At 32.0% G+C, this 13,458-nt stretch overlaps 1 protein-coding gene across 1 annotated transcript; it reads left to right on the top strand.

Annotated features, from left to right (window-relative positions):
* Positions 1-1,017: 1,017 nt before the first annotated feature.
* On the top strand, positions 1,018-4,807 carry LOC146908038 (beta-glucosidase 11-like). The gene is made up of 13 exons (XM_085726750.1): positions 1,018-1,195; positions 1,507-1,576; positions 1,700-1,755; positions 1,899-1,974; positions 2,225-2,296; positions 2,372-2,459; positions 2,771-3,026; positions 3,147-3,262; positions 3,469-3,689; positions 3,874-3,905; positions 3,992-4,079; positions 4,184-4,274; positions 4,387-4,807. Exons 1-13 carry the CDS (start codon positions 1,046-1,048, stop codon positions 4,619-4,621), a joined length of 1,551 nt encoding a protein of 516 aa, XP_085582876.1. The 5' UTR covers positions 1,018-1,045; the 3' UTR covers positions 4,622-4,807.
* The last annotated feature ends 8,651 nt before the right edge of the window (positions 4,808-13,458 follow it).

The following is a 13,458-nucleotide window of genomic DNA, read 5'->3' as shown; positions in this document are numbered from 1 at the left end:
TCAACTTTAGTTTAATTGCACTTTTAGTCTTTTTTAGTTTTTTTTTTTTTTTTTGTGATCCCTTCTTAGTTTTTCAATTGCATGATTTTGATCCTCCTAATTTCAATCGTGTAATTTTGACTCCTCTAGTTTACCTTCCTTTTTGATTTAATAACCCCAAATATATTTTGACTAAATGTTTACTAAGTTGTGTTTACATGTCTGTCACTTTCAAATTGAGGTGTCTTGTTTCTATTGGACAAATAGATTATTGTGGATATTTAAAAAAGAAAACTTGGATGCTTTTTTTTTTTTTATGCTGAAAAGTAATGATTATGTGTTTGAAATTATTTATAATTTTCTTAATATTTCCAAATTTTGTAGGAGGAGTTGGCACATAGAGAGATGCAAATTCAAATTTTCTGAGATTAAAAAACACACGAATATGCTAAAGAAAGAAAAATTGAACTCTAATTGTTGTCAGAATTTCAATCATATTCTCCGTGGAAATTTTTCTTGTGATAGGAACAACTGATGGTATTATAGAAGGAGTTGTTTCTTTTTCTTTGATTTCTGATTGTTGTTCTTTGTTATGTCTCTATTAAGTTGATTTTAGATTGATGGAGAAATTTTTGTTTTTATGTGTACGGAACCGTTTAAGCGTGCTTTGTGCTATAGTCCCCTTAGTGGAAGAGGAAATAAGGTTCTAGGGGATTCCTTTATTGGGGAAACATAATGATGTATCTAATAGTCGAAATTACTTTAATTCCTTGTCTATTGGCCATTCAGTTGTTATCAAATGAATTAATGGCTACTTCTAAATTTTATAATTTCAGACTGATTAATTTTCAAATTTTAGTTATTCTAATTAATCTGTTAAGCATATATTGTCTTTTGATGATGGGTAAGAAATCAACACTTGGCATTAAATTATACCTTACATGTAAAGTAAGCTCTTGAATAAAGTAAGATGCTCTTGCTATCCAAAGAGATGAAATTATACATGATATAAACTTGATTAATTGATTAAAAAACACTACTAGCTTAAACCATAAGCACAATCAGTATGGTTTTGATCTTGAAGAATTTTTCTTTGACAGAATTATTAACTGCTGCAGCAGTGTTAGTAGTAATCCTTTTCCCTAGTGCTTATAGTTTGAACAAAGATGACTTCCTTTCTGACTTTGTGTTTGGTGTATCAACTTCAGCTTACCAAGTTTGTTCTTCTCTCTTTTTATTTCAATTCCTTATGTTATGCTTTTGCATTTTCTTTTTATTCATGTATGATTATTCCCAAATGATATAACACATTGTACTAGAACATTCTTTAGTGAAAAGAGTTAGAGCATGTTCTTTTCAGACTATAATAAGTCTGGTCAATGAAAAAGAATGTTCAATAAGTAATCCTTATTGTAAACAAACATATATTACTTTAAGCTTTCTGCAAAGATCTTTATATTTTTAATCTTAAACAATCATATATACTCTTAATCTTCATCATACTTATGACTATAATGGTATTGGAAGTTTGAAGGTGCAGCAAATGAAGATGGCAGGAAACCAAGCATATGGGATACCTTTGCCCATGGTGGAAATGGTATTGTCCAAACTAACATATACTTTATTTACTATACAATACTTCATTCTTAATTAAAATACAGGTTTTCTTTATTCTGCTGTTGTGTTGAAACAAAAGTTTATAGTTAAAGTATATTTTCAGCGAATATGTACAAGGGTGACGGAGATATTGCATGCGATGGATATCACAAATACAAGGTCAGTGACTATAGAGTACTAAGCAAATAACAAAAGAATGTATGTGTGGACAATATGCATCTTATACATATAAATTGGCTTTAATTTGAAGTTCATCACCTAAAAATCGCACTAAGCAAATACAAGACCTCGATTTCCTGCAGGAAGATGTCGAACTCATGGCCAACATGGGCTTAGATGCCTATAGATTTTCAATATCATGGTCGCGACTTATTCCAGGTAAGATCTGAAATGATACTAACCATTTTACATCTGTCTTCGAGGGAATTTGAACTCGGTCATTTGAAGTTGAAAAATCAAACTCTTACTATTGAACTAATATGTCAAGACTAAAAAAAGTTTTTTGTATTCGACTCACTTGATTTGGTTTAAGTGCATGGATCTTTGATGTTATCTGAATATAGATTCATAGATTAAACTGTTATGCTGATTTGTTTTTTCTGACCATCTTATCCCTATGTATTACCAGATGGTAAAGGACCCATCAATCCTAAAGGACTACAATATTACAACAACCTCATAAATGAACTGATAAGCCACGGTTTGTGAAGACTATATTTTTCATTTAGAGTTTGATTAACACTTAAACGATGCTCTAATATATTTCATCTTCTAGGAATCCAACCACATGTTACATTACATCATTGGGATCTACCACAATCACTTGAGGATGAATATGAAGGATGGGTTAGCAAAAAAATCGTGTATGGTTCCAAAACTTTCCCATACTTTAAGTCTATTTTTTTGGGTGTTAACCCTCCGGTTCTAAGGGGAAAGGGGCTCTGGTAATTTGGAGTTCGGATAGAATGTAAGTAAAGTCTGACCAAGAATTGTTCCACCTAAGAATCAAACTTAGATTCTCCTGTGGAGCTCATTAACCATTTAAGACCAATTTCTTGGTTACTTCAAGTCTCTATTTCAGTTACCATATTGTGGATTGAAATAAATGACAAATACACAAACTTAAGAAATGGTTTTAATTGTGGTTAACATATCTATATATGTATCCTTGCAGGAAAGATTTCACATCATATGCTGATGTGTGCTTCAAAGAATTTGGCGATCGAGTTAAGTACTGGACCACGGTGAATGAGGTCAATATTTATGCAATGTTTGGCTATGATATTGGAATGGCACCGCCTCAGAGGTGTTCTCCTTCCTTTCTAGCTAACTGCTCAAGGGGAAATTCTTCAACTGAGCCATATTTGGCAGCTCATCATATGTTGTTAGCACATGCTTCAGCTGCAAGATTGTACAGGAAGAAATATAAGGTAAATTTATGTAGAACATGCACCACTTTACTTACAATCTAATTTCTGTTTTCATTTTGAATATAGTTCTTAATCATAATTTGATTAATATGTTCATGAAACAATCTTTCTAAAGTGCAGGGTATGCAACATGGATTTATTGGGTTTAATCTTCTTACTTTTGGTTTTGTTCCACTTACAAATACTATTGAAGATATAATTGCCACTCAAAGGGCCCAAGACTTCATGATGGGGTGGTAAGTAATGATTTGATCCTGTTATCTTTCTTTTCAATGTTTGTAGACATTTCTAAACTTTGCATTATGGGATTGAATAGGACTAACTCTTAAAATAGGAAATGTTAATGCATATGTTTTTTTTTTTTTATCTCTAAAAAGTCCCTACAAATAAGGTTCCTTTGAGCTTAAGCTATGACAAACACTCACATCACTTGTTATTGCAGGGTTCTAAATCCATTAACATTTGGTGATTATCCTGATATAATGAAAAAGAATGTTGGATCAAGGCTTCCTTCCTTCACAGTAAAGGAATCAAATCTGATCAAGAACTCAATTGACTTCTTAGGAGTAAACTTTTACAACTTAATATATGTTCAGAACAATCCTGCAAGCCTGAACATGGAGGATAGAGATTACATGCAAGATATGGCAGTGGAAATTACAAGTATGTTTTAACAGTTTTTCTGACATTTTCTAATGGCAGTGCCAATTCTTTACGGAGCTTTAACAATTCCTAGACCCCTTTTAACAAGTTAAAACAAAAAGTAACAAAATCTCTTATAATGTCATCCACTTTACTCCATTTTCAAGAAATTGAAACAACTAATTAAAGCTCTTTCTTGTTGCAGTCATGATAGAAAATGATACATCAATAGATGAGGTAACATAGTGCAGTAACAAGGAATTGTTCCTCTTGTAATTTATTTATGTATTTGGTTTAACCAATTGATCATCTGGTTGGTTTAGTTTCCGATTACAACCAAAAAATTTCAAGAGGTGCTATATTACTTGAAGAATGATTATGGAAATTTTCCAATTTACATACATGAAAATGGTATGACAATTTTCCAACATATGGCATGATCATTCCATGTTTCCTTTCAAAATCTTCACAATATTTATTTATTAATGTGATAAGCCTTCGAGTTCATTTTGCAGGCTACAGAACACTTCGCAATTCATCCTTGAATGATTGGTCTAGGGTGAAGTACTTGCATAAATACATTGGGACCATAGCTAATGAAATAAGGTACTTCTACTTTGATTGTCAAATATAATAATAGTGTTATAAAGGATGTATAATAAGGTACATCTCCATCGATAATTATTATTATTTTTCTTTATTTTTGACACATCGAAAGGAGTGGATCGAATATAAAAGGTTATTTTGTATGGTCCTTCGTGGATGTGCTTGAAATACTGAGTGGATATGAAGAAAGTTTTGGCCTATACTACATAGATATGAATGATCCAAACTTGAAGAGACAACCTAAGCTCTCTGCTAAATGGTACTCAAATTTTCTGAAAAGGAAGCCTATGGACTCAAAGATTACTATGGAAATTGAGAATGATGCACCATGTAAATCATTGCTATAATGCTTAGTAATATCAAGTTTGGGGTCAACATTTGTTGCTTTCTGCTACCATGTAAATGAATTAAGGATGTTGTTTATGATGTCCAATATGAAATATAGTAAGATTTTATTCAATAAAACATCTTGTACCCTGCCCTATTATTATATGATGAAAATAGTAGCTTTATTGGTTTTGCATGTGTTTAAATTCCTTCATACTAAAAATGTGTGACAAAAATGAATTGAATTATTTTGAGGCATTTTTTTTGTTCCAAAATTCATCCTTGATTAATTGTAATACAATATATTTATAACTAAATTGAATTGTTTTGAGGTCTTTTTTGTCCCAAAATTCTGAGGCCTAAAGCCGTTACTTAGGTGGCTTAACCCTTGTGTCGACCCTTGGAATAGCGTGCGCGAGATGGCAGTTCCAACGAATACTGCATATTTTGCAGGACGTCCTTCACTTGCCAAAGCCGAAGCATATGATCTCTTTTGCACTCTTTGTTAGGTTAGTGACCAAAAGTATCAGGAATGTAATTATTGAGATGGACTTCAACCATGTTGAGGAAGCAGTGAATAATTATTGGCAGGACTGCAAGCATGTTGGGCAAGCATTGTATAATTCTAGGCAGTTCCAAAATGAGTTGGGTTTTATTGTTAAAAATTGTAGACTCATTCTTCAATAAAATAGCAAAGTTACTCTCTTCTCTCTCCTTAACTGTCCTTTTCCGGCGCCGTAACCAACTTCCAGCAAAGCAAGGCTCCGGTGAGCTTTTTCCACGATTTCTCCGTCACTTTTGAAGATTGTTGATTCTTCTCTGGGTTTTTTTCACCATTTTCAAAGCTTATCCTTGGTTATTTCCCTTTGTGTTTTGGATTTTCTCTATGATGTTTCTCCGGTGGAGCTTATCATGTTCCTGCGTTTCCGGTGATTCTCTCTTCTCACTATGGTTTGTCCATGGCCATTCCTGGGAAATCTTTTGCTCAAACTTTATCAGTTTCGTCTGAATTTCAACTTAGCCAGTTCCCTCCCAAAGTTGTGATGGGTGATTCTGTTCGTATCAAGATATCTCAGGATGAATATGAGTCTGGTATTGTAGATTACAGGTGTAATCTTCATGGAAGATTGACATTGAATAAAGGTGATTCACCAATAACAACTCAAGCGTTGAAATCGAAGTTTAGTGGTTCCTTCAAAAAAATAAAAGAAATCGAAGCTTAGTGGTATGTGGCCAAACTTGCGAAATTGGAATGTTCTTCCTTTAGGAAATGGCTTATTTGAATTCAACTTCAATTATGTGGAAGATATGAGAAAGGTTTGGGCAATGGGTATGGTGAATTTGAAGCCTGGGATCTTACGCTTCTATTGCTAGACAAGGGATTTCACTCCACAAGCTCAGGTACAAACTCACGCCCAAATATGGGTCAGATTGTTGCATTTTCCCAAAGAATATTGGAGATAGAAAACATTATATGCGATTGCATCTTGTTTGGGCACACCTGATCTAACTATTGATGAAGCTATACATAGCATACGTTTTGGGCTATATGCTAGAATTCTCATTGATGTGGATTTATCTGAAAAGTTGTTTGGATCTATGGTTGTGGAAAGAGAGGGTCATGCCCTATTTATTATGGTTCAATATGAAAAGCAACCTTCCTTTTGTGCATACTGCAAAATCCTGGGTCATATCCTCCAAGACTGTTTGAAAATAGGTTCCATAAACAAGCAGGAAAGCTTACCAAAGGTTCTCAAAAAGACTCCTTTTACTGTTCCACTGATAGAAATCACACCAAGCAAGCCTTGTTGAACAAGAAACCTGATACTATCATTGAAAGTACTATTGTTGAAAGTAATGTTGAGACACTTCACAATTCTGACATTCTTAAAAGCCAACAAGTTGATGATACTGTTGAAAATTCTCCTATACATGATAATATGGAAATGGAAGGAGTTAATGATGATGTGATTGTGATATCAGTAATCATGAAGAATAATGATCAACCTTCAACATTAGCTCTTCACAACCCTTTTGATCTGCTTGGTGCAAATAGTAAACTTCCTTTAGGGGAGGCTTTGCTAAGAAAAAAAGCAAATAGGACAATAAGTCCTAAGAATTTTGAAGGAACCAGTTCAGTTAGAATCACAACAAGATCTGATGATAATAAGGACAATAAGTCATTTACTCCATATGTTTCAAATAGGCCGAAGAAGAAAAACAAATTGCAGAGTCCTAGAGGATCGAAAAATGAGTGCATTCAAACCTGTGCTAAGAGTGGAATATCTAAAGCTTAAAAATCATGATGTGCATGCCTTGGTTTAGGCTTTAGTTTTTTTTTTCCATGTTCTCTGTTTCATTGCTTCTTTGGGTTTGTGTCTTTTTAATGTCACCTGTTACTTTCCTTAGTAGTAGGGAGGGAGTGTTTTTCTTTTTCTCTTTTGGGTAGCTCTTTTCATCCCTCCTTAGAAGTGGTTTTAGGCTACTTAGGAAGTGACATTGCTTTATTTCTCGTCTTTAATGTTTAATTGGGTAGCCTCCCAATATTGTACTTTTCTCTTTATTCTTTTATTGCATTTTTTGGCTTTATATAAAAAAAAAAGTGAGTTGTACTAGGAGACAAGCAGATACAATTGTTCATATTCTAGGACATGTATCTCGTTTTGATTCCGTACACTCTGTATTGAGAATATTCTCTTAAATGAAATGCAATAAAAATGACATTAATTAAGTCTAAATGTGAATAAGATTAAATGTTTTTGAGTAAACAACAGCAACAACTATAATAATAATAATAATAATAATAATAATAATAATAATAATAATAATAATAATAATAATAATAATAATAATAATAATAATAATAATAATAATAATAAAAAATAATAATAATAATAATAATAATAATAATAATAATAATAATAATAATAATAATAATAAACAAGAAATTCTTGCATTCCCTCAAAAATAAAAAAAAATCTTGCATGATGTTGCCCTTTAACACATAATAAAATAAAATAAATGAAATATGTTTTATAGGGGAAAATACAACACAATCTATTTAAATTGGAAGGCGGTTTTCACTAACCTTCAAACCCACATGACTTAACTATATCACTGATTTAATGGGGCTTTCCTACAAGTCCTCATCAACTTCTTCTAAGATGCAGTCTTCACTCCCAACAATATTATCTCTTGCATCATCTTATAATCAAACATGCCGACTTCACTTTCATTGAATAATTTCAGCACTCTTAATCAACATAAACTTCATCGTGGGTGGAAATATTTTTTTTCTATTTTGATATTAAACTAATTAGTTGAAATTATTAATTTGATTGGATGGGTTCAAGGATGACGTGTTAAGGGCAAGACCATGCAAGAATCTCTCGTAATAAACCCCTAAAAAAATGGTTGAGTCGGCTCATCCAATTTCTAAGGTGTGCATACATCGTATAAGACTTTTTCTCGCACTTCCTTAAAAGTCTCAACTTCTTCACAAATTATCTCCACATTTAACGCATCACTATTCAACATCAAGGAACGATTCCTCTACCATGCTTTCCGTAACCATCTGCATATAAAAGTTGTAGGACACCACTTCCCTAATCATATTAAAATGTTGTTCATGATCTATATCTTCTTCTATGCTCCTTCTTCTTGTTATTAGATCGAATGGCTGAAGGTGCAGCAAATGAAGATGGCAGGAAACCAAAGCATATGGGATACCTTTGCCCATGGTGGAAATGTTCACAAATACAGGTTTTCATTAATCTAATGTATATTTTCAGCGAATATGTACAAGGGTGATGGAGATATTGCATGCGATGGATATCACAAATATAAGGTCAGTGACTATAGAGTACACACATAAAAAAAACGACCATATGTGTTGCCAACTCTTAAGCATGGGTACTTATAAAAATGAAAAGTACCCATGTCGGTACTCAACCGTACCGGTCCGTACCCCGTGGTACTCTATTTTTGCTCATTATTCTACTGTGAATGAAAATTGTGGCTTTCTTTATTATGAGTTTTTTTGTTGTGGTAACCAAATCTAAGTTTAAAACTTTCTAAACTTTAGTGAAGAAATATTTGATTAGAGACTAACATGGGAGAAAATTTTGATTGTGTGTAACTTTGTTGATAGATTCATGAAGTATTAAATACATTTGGTTGGGGTATTTTGTTTTTCCTTGGAGTTATCGTAGTGACGCATGTGAGGGCTTTTCCATTAGGTGACCCATCTTGGTTAAGTTTGATCAACTGATGAGAAAGTTTTCTCATGTCTCGCTACTATCACTCCAAGAAGAAATAAAATATCCTAGTATTTAATATTGGATGAATTTGTAATCATTCAACAAAATCACACATCAATATTTCAAAAGTACAAAACATCACACATGAACATTGTTGTCGGCTAAGTACAAATCCTTCAGAGTGAAACTTAAATTTCAAAATTAATCTTGTAACCTAACATTTTGATAAAAAAAAACAAATCCATCAAAACTCAATAAAAAATTACATGCTGAATAAACATGCACATTTTATGGTTTGAAAATTCAAACCAACGGACGAAACATAGTAAAGAAGAAGAAAAAACAATTTTAACTAAAACCATTTAAAAATATCCATACTCTTCAAGACCAAAACAAGAATTATATTTTCCACCAAAAACAAAACAAGCCTAATCAATATTTTTAAAACCCCTCTTTTTCAAACTCATTGTCGATCCAAACATGCATGGTGCACTAACTCGACTTGAATACGATTGTCTAACAAGGAATTATTTTGTCGACTATTGTTCTAACCATATTGTCCTCGTGTATTATCCGATGGAAAAGGACCATTCAATCCAAAGGGGTTACAGTACTACAACAATTTTATAGATGAATTGATAAGCCATGGTTCTTTCAAATACCACATTTTCCTTTTAGATCATTTTTATTAACATCTTAGAGAGGTTTATCCAATGTTGATGTATATTATTTACTTTTGTTGATGTTTCAACATCTTGTAGGAATTCAACCACATGTTGCATTACATCCTTGGTATCTACTGCAAAACTTAATTTGGATTTAATCTTCTTACTTATAGTTTAGTTCCTCTGACAAATACTATATAATTGCTACTCAAAGGGCCCAAGACTTCTTGATATAGTGATAGATAATGATCCAATCATGATATATTTATCTTCTATATCTTTTGACATTGTTAAACTTTAATTTCCATTATGGGACTGCAGAGGACCAACTCTTAAAATAGAAAATACCATTGTCTAGATTTCATCTCATCTATCTATTCTTCTATGCTCCCTCTTCTTGTTATTAGATTGAAATTGAAAGTTTGAAGGTGTAGCAAATATGGATGGCAGGAAACTTAGCATATGGGATACCTTTGCCCATGATGGTGCAAATGGTATTGTCAAAAAAAATTATTCTATTATTTTGTTGAAACAAAAGTTGAATAGCTCAAATCTATTTTCAGTCAACATGTACCACGGTGATGAAGATATTGGAAGCGATGGATACCACAAATATAAGGTCAGTGATTATAGAGCACACACAAATATATATATATATATATATATATATATATATATATATATATATATATATATATATATATATATATATATATATATATATGCATGTCTTGATAATAAATATGCATCTTATATATAATTTGGCTTTAATTTATTGCAATAACAAATACACCTTGATTTCCTGCAGCAAGATGTGCAACTCATGGCCAACATGGGCTTAGATTTTCAATATCATGTGGTCAAGACTCATTCCAGGTAAGATTTTCAAATACATGACGCACAAAATGGTTTTTATTGTGGTTAACAAATCTATATATGCATGCTTGACCTTTGTAGGAAATATTTCGTAACATATTATGATGTGTGCTTCAGAGAATTTGCTGAATGAGGTCAATGTGTATGCAAGGTTTGGTTATGTTCTTGGAATGGCACTACAGCAGAGGTGTTCTTCCTTTGTAGCTTCAGCTTCTCATTTTAATTGAAACTAATTGATATTTTTTTAAACAAACAAGAAGACATATTCTTTGTTAACATTTCATCAACCTCTCCTATGGTTGGCTTCTGTTCTGCGTCATCGACTCATAGTCTTCTTCCTTGCTCCAGATATTTTTTTTCAAGCAATAACGATTACGAGAAAAAGCAACGTTAGGGAGGAAAATTAGTGACGGAAAAAATTAAATCCCTCCCAAATTCCTTGGTCGCAAAATTTAGTGACGGAATTAGAGAGATTTCACGTTTTTCCTCACTGATTTTTGTTTTTTAGTAGTGAACTAATTTAATACACGACTCATTTTACTCATCAAACACCCAGCTAATACATGTATTTCAATAATACCCACCATATGATATACCCACTTTGATTTCTCTGAGACAGAAACTTACAAATTGATTTTGCTCACAACATAATCGAAAGAGAAAAATACATTGACCTCCCCTAAACTCTATGTACATGTAACTCACACCCCTTTATTTTTGCACATGCACAAACCTCCCCCACCATTAGAGTCGTCTAATTTTCGTTAAAATAAACTCCAATTCTAGACCTATACTTATTTTAATCTTATAACTCACCTTTCCAATTTCGAGAAAGGAAGTGACACATATCTTCTACCATATAAGCATCACAATACCTATAATATTGTCTTCCTTTCATTTCCAAACCATTAAATGAGTTTGTTTACTGCCCATGTAATTTAATTTTTATTTTGGGTTTTGATGGAATTTTTAGTGAAGAAAGATTTGATTAGAGACTAAAAAGGGAGAAAATTTTGATTTTGGCTCAAATGGGAAGGAGAAAGTCTAAAAAAATTGTAAAAGATTTAACATTGTTACTTATTGGTTTAACTTAAAAAAGGTCTAGGTAAATCAAAAATTTAGACATAAAGTAAATCAAAATCTAGATATAAGGTAAATAAAGTCGAACTAACATTGATGTGTAATTTTGTAGAATGATGCAGATCCATTGAGTAATAAATACAGTGAATTAGAGTTTTTTATCTTGAAGTTATCATAACAAGATATATGAAGGCTTTTTCCATTAGGTGATCTGGTTTGGTTCTATCTTAACATGAAGATAGAACCTAGTTGAATCAGTTAATGGGAAACTTTTCGTATATCTCATTGCGATAACTCCCAGCTGAGATAGAATACCCTAAGTCAATGTATTCATTCCTCCATGAGCCTGCATCATTTAGCGAAATCATGTCAAAATGTCAAAAGGAAAAAAACCCAAAAAGCATTCCTCTTATAGTGCAAAATATCCCACATGAACATTGTTGTCGGCTAAATACAAATCGTTCAATTGAATTCGACTTTAAAATCTGATTTACCATGACCCCTTTTAAGTTAAAACAAAAAATAACAAAGCTAAATCTTTTACTATTTTTCAATAAATTACACGGTCAATAAACAATCTCAATTTATGGTTTGAAAATGCAAACGAACTAATGAAATACTTTAAAGATAAATAAAAAAAAACACTTTTTTAAATAAAACCATAAAAACCATTTAAAGATATCCATACTCTTCAAGAACAATACATGAATTATATATTTTCCACCAAAAACAAAAATAGCATAATCAATATTTTTTAAAACCCCGTCTTACTCAAATTCATTGTCGTTCCAAACATGCATAGTGCCCTAACTCAGTTTGAATATGACATAACAATGAATTGTTATGTCGACTATTGTTCTATAACCATCTTATTCTCATGTATTAATTACAACAGATTGAAAAGGACCAGTCAACAATCTTATAGATGAATTGATAAGCCATGGTTTTTTTTAATACTTCATTTTCCTTTTAGATCAGTTAGAAAGGTTGATCCAATGTTGATGTATATTTACTTTTGTTGATGATTCTATTTTGTAGGAATCCAACCACGTTACATTACATCATTTGGATCTACCACAAAAAACTTGAGGACGAATATGGAGGATGGGTTAATCGAAGCATTGTGTATGATTCTCATGCTTTCAAAGTTTCTATTTGTGTTACCGTTTTGTTTTAGATTGTGAGTATGTCAAATACACTTGGCGCAAACAAAAGAAAGACTGTTGCTGTTCTGACATGTGTTCGGGTATGCTCCATTTAGGCTAAACTCCATTTACTCCATTTAGGGTTTGGATGCAAGACATGTGGCAAAAAAATATGTAACAATTGAGATATTGTTGTGATATGAGAGAAGAAGGGAACATGATTTTGTTTGTTATTATTATGTATTTTTATTAAACAAATATTTGTTTTTTAATTTAAAATCTCAACCGTTATATATTTTTTTGCCACATGTCTTGCATCCAAACCCTAAATGGAGTAAATGGAGCTTAGCCTAAATGGAGCATACCCGAACTCTTCTGACATTCAATATGATCTTGGCAGCATGCCACCTAGAGGTGTTGTCCTTCCTCTAAAACTAAGCAAGAGGGATAAGATATAGACAGACATTTCCAATTTCTACAAAGACATATAATAACACAAAATAGTGAACACTTTTAAATATATGGTTTTCTTTTACGGTTGTACTTGATTTGTTAAAAAAATAAGGGATTGAACATAACAATGGTTTGATTTATAAATTATCTTAAAATTGGACAAATTGAGAGGCAAAACTAAAACTTTTATGTCTCACTAAACCACGGTATAACTTTTTGTCCTAAGCATAAGTTGTTTAAAAGGATAAAAAATAATCTTTTATCCACCAAACATCCTTTGAGACAAAAAAAATTTCAACACCTTAAAAGTTTGTCACGTATTGTTCTGTCTTATGTTGTGTTATTATTTATTTATTTTTTTGAAGGAGTGTTATTATGT

Source organism: Medicago sativa, chromosome 7 (assembly GCF_051527215.1).
Source record: "Medicago sativa cultivar Bolivia chromosome 7, Bolivia_mono, whole genome shotgun sequence".
NCBI classification, from domain to species: domain Eukaryota; kingdom Viridiplantae; phylum Streptophyta; class Magnoliopsida; order Fabales; family Fabaceae; genus Medicago; species Medicago sativa.
The sequence above is the reverse complement of the archived record's forward strand: the minus strand, read 5'-3'. Positions and strand labels throughout refer to the sequence as shown.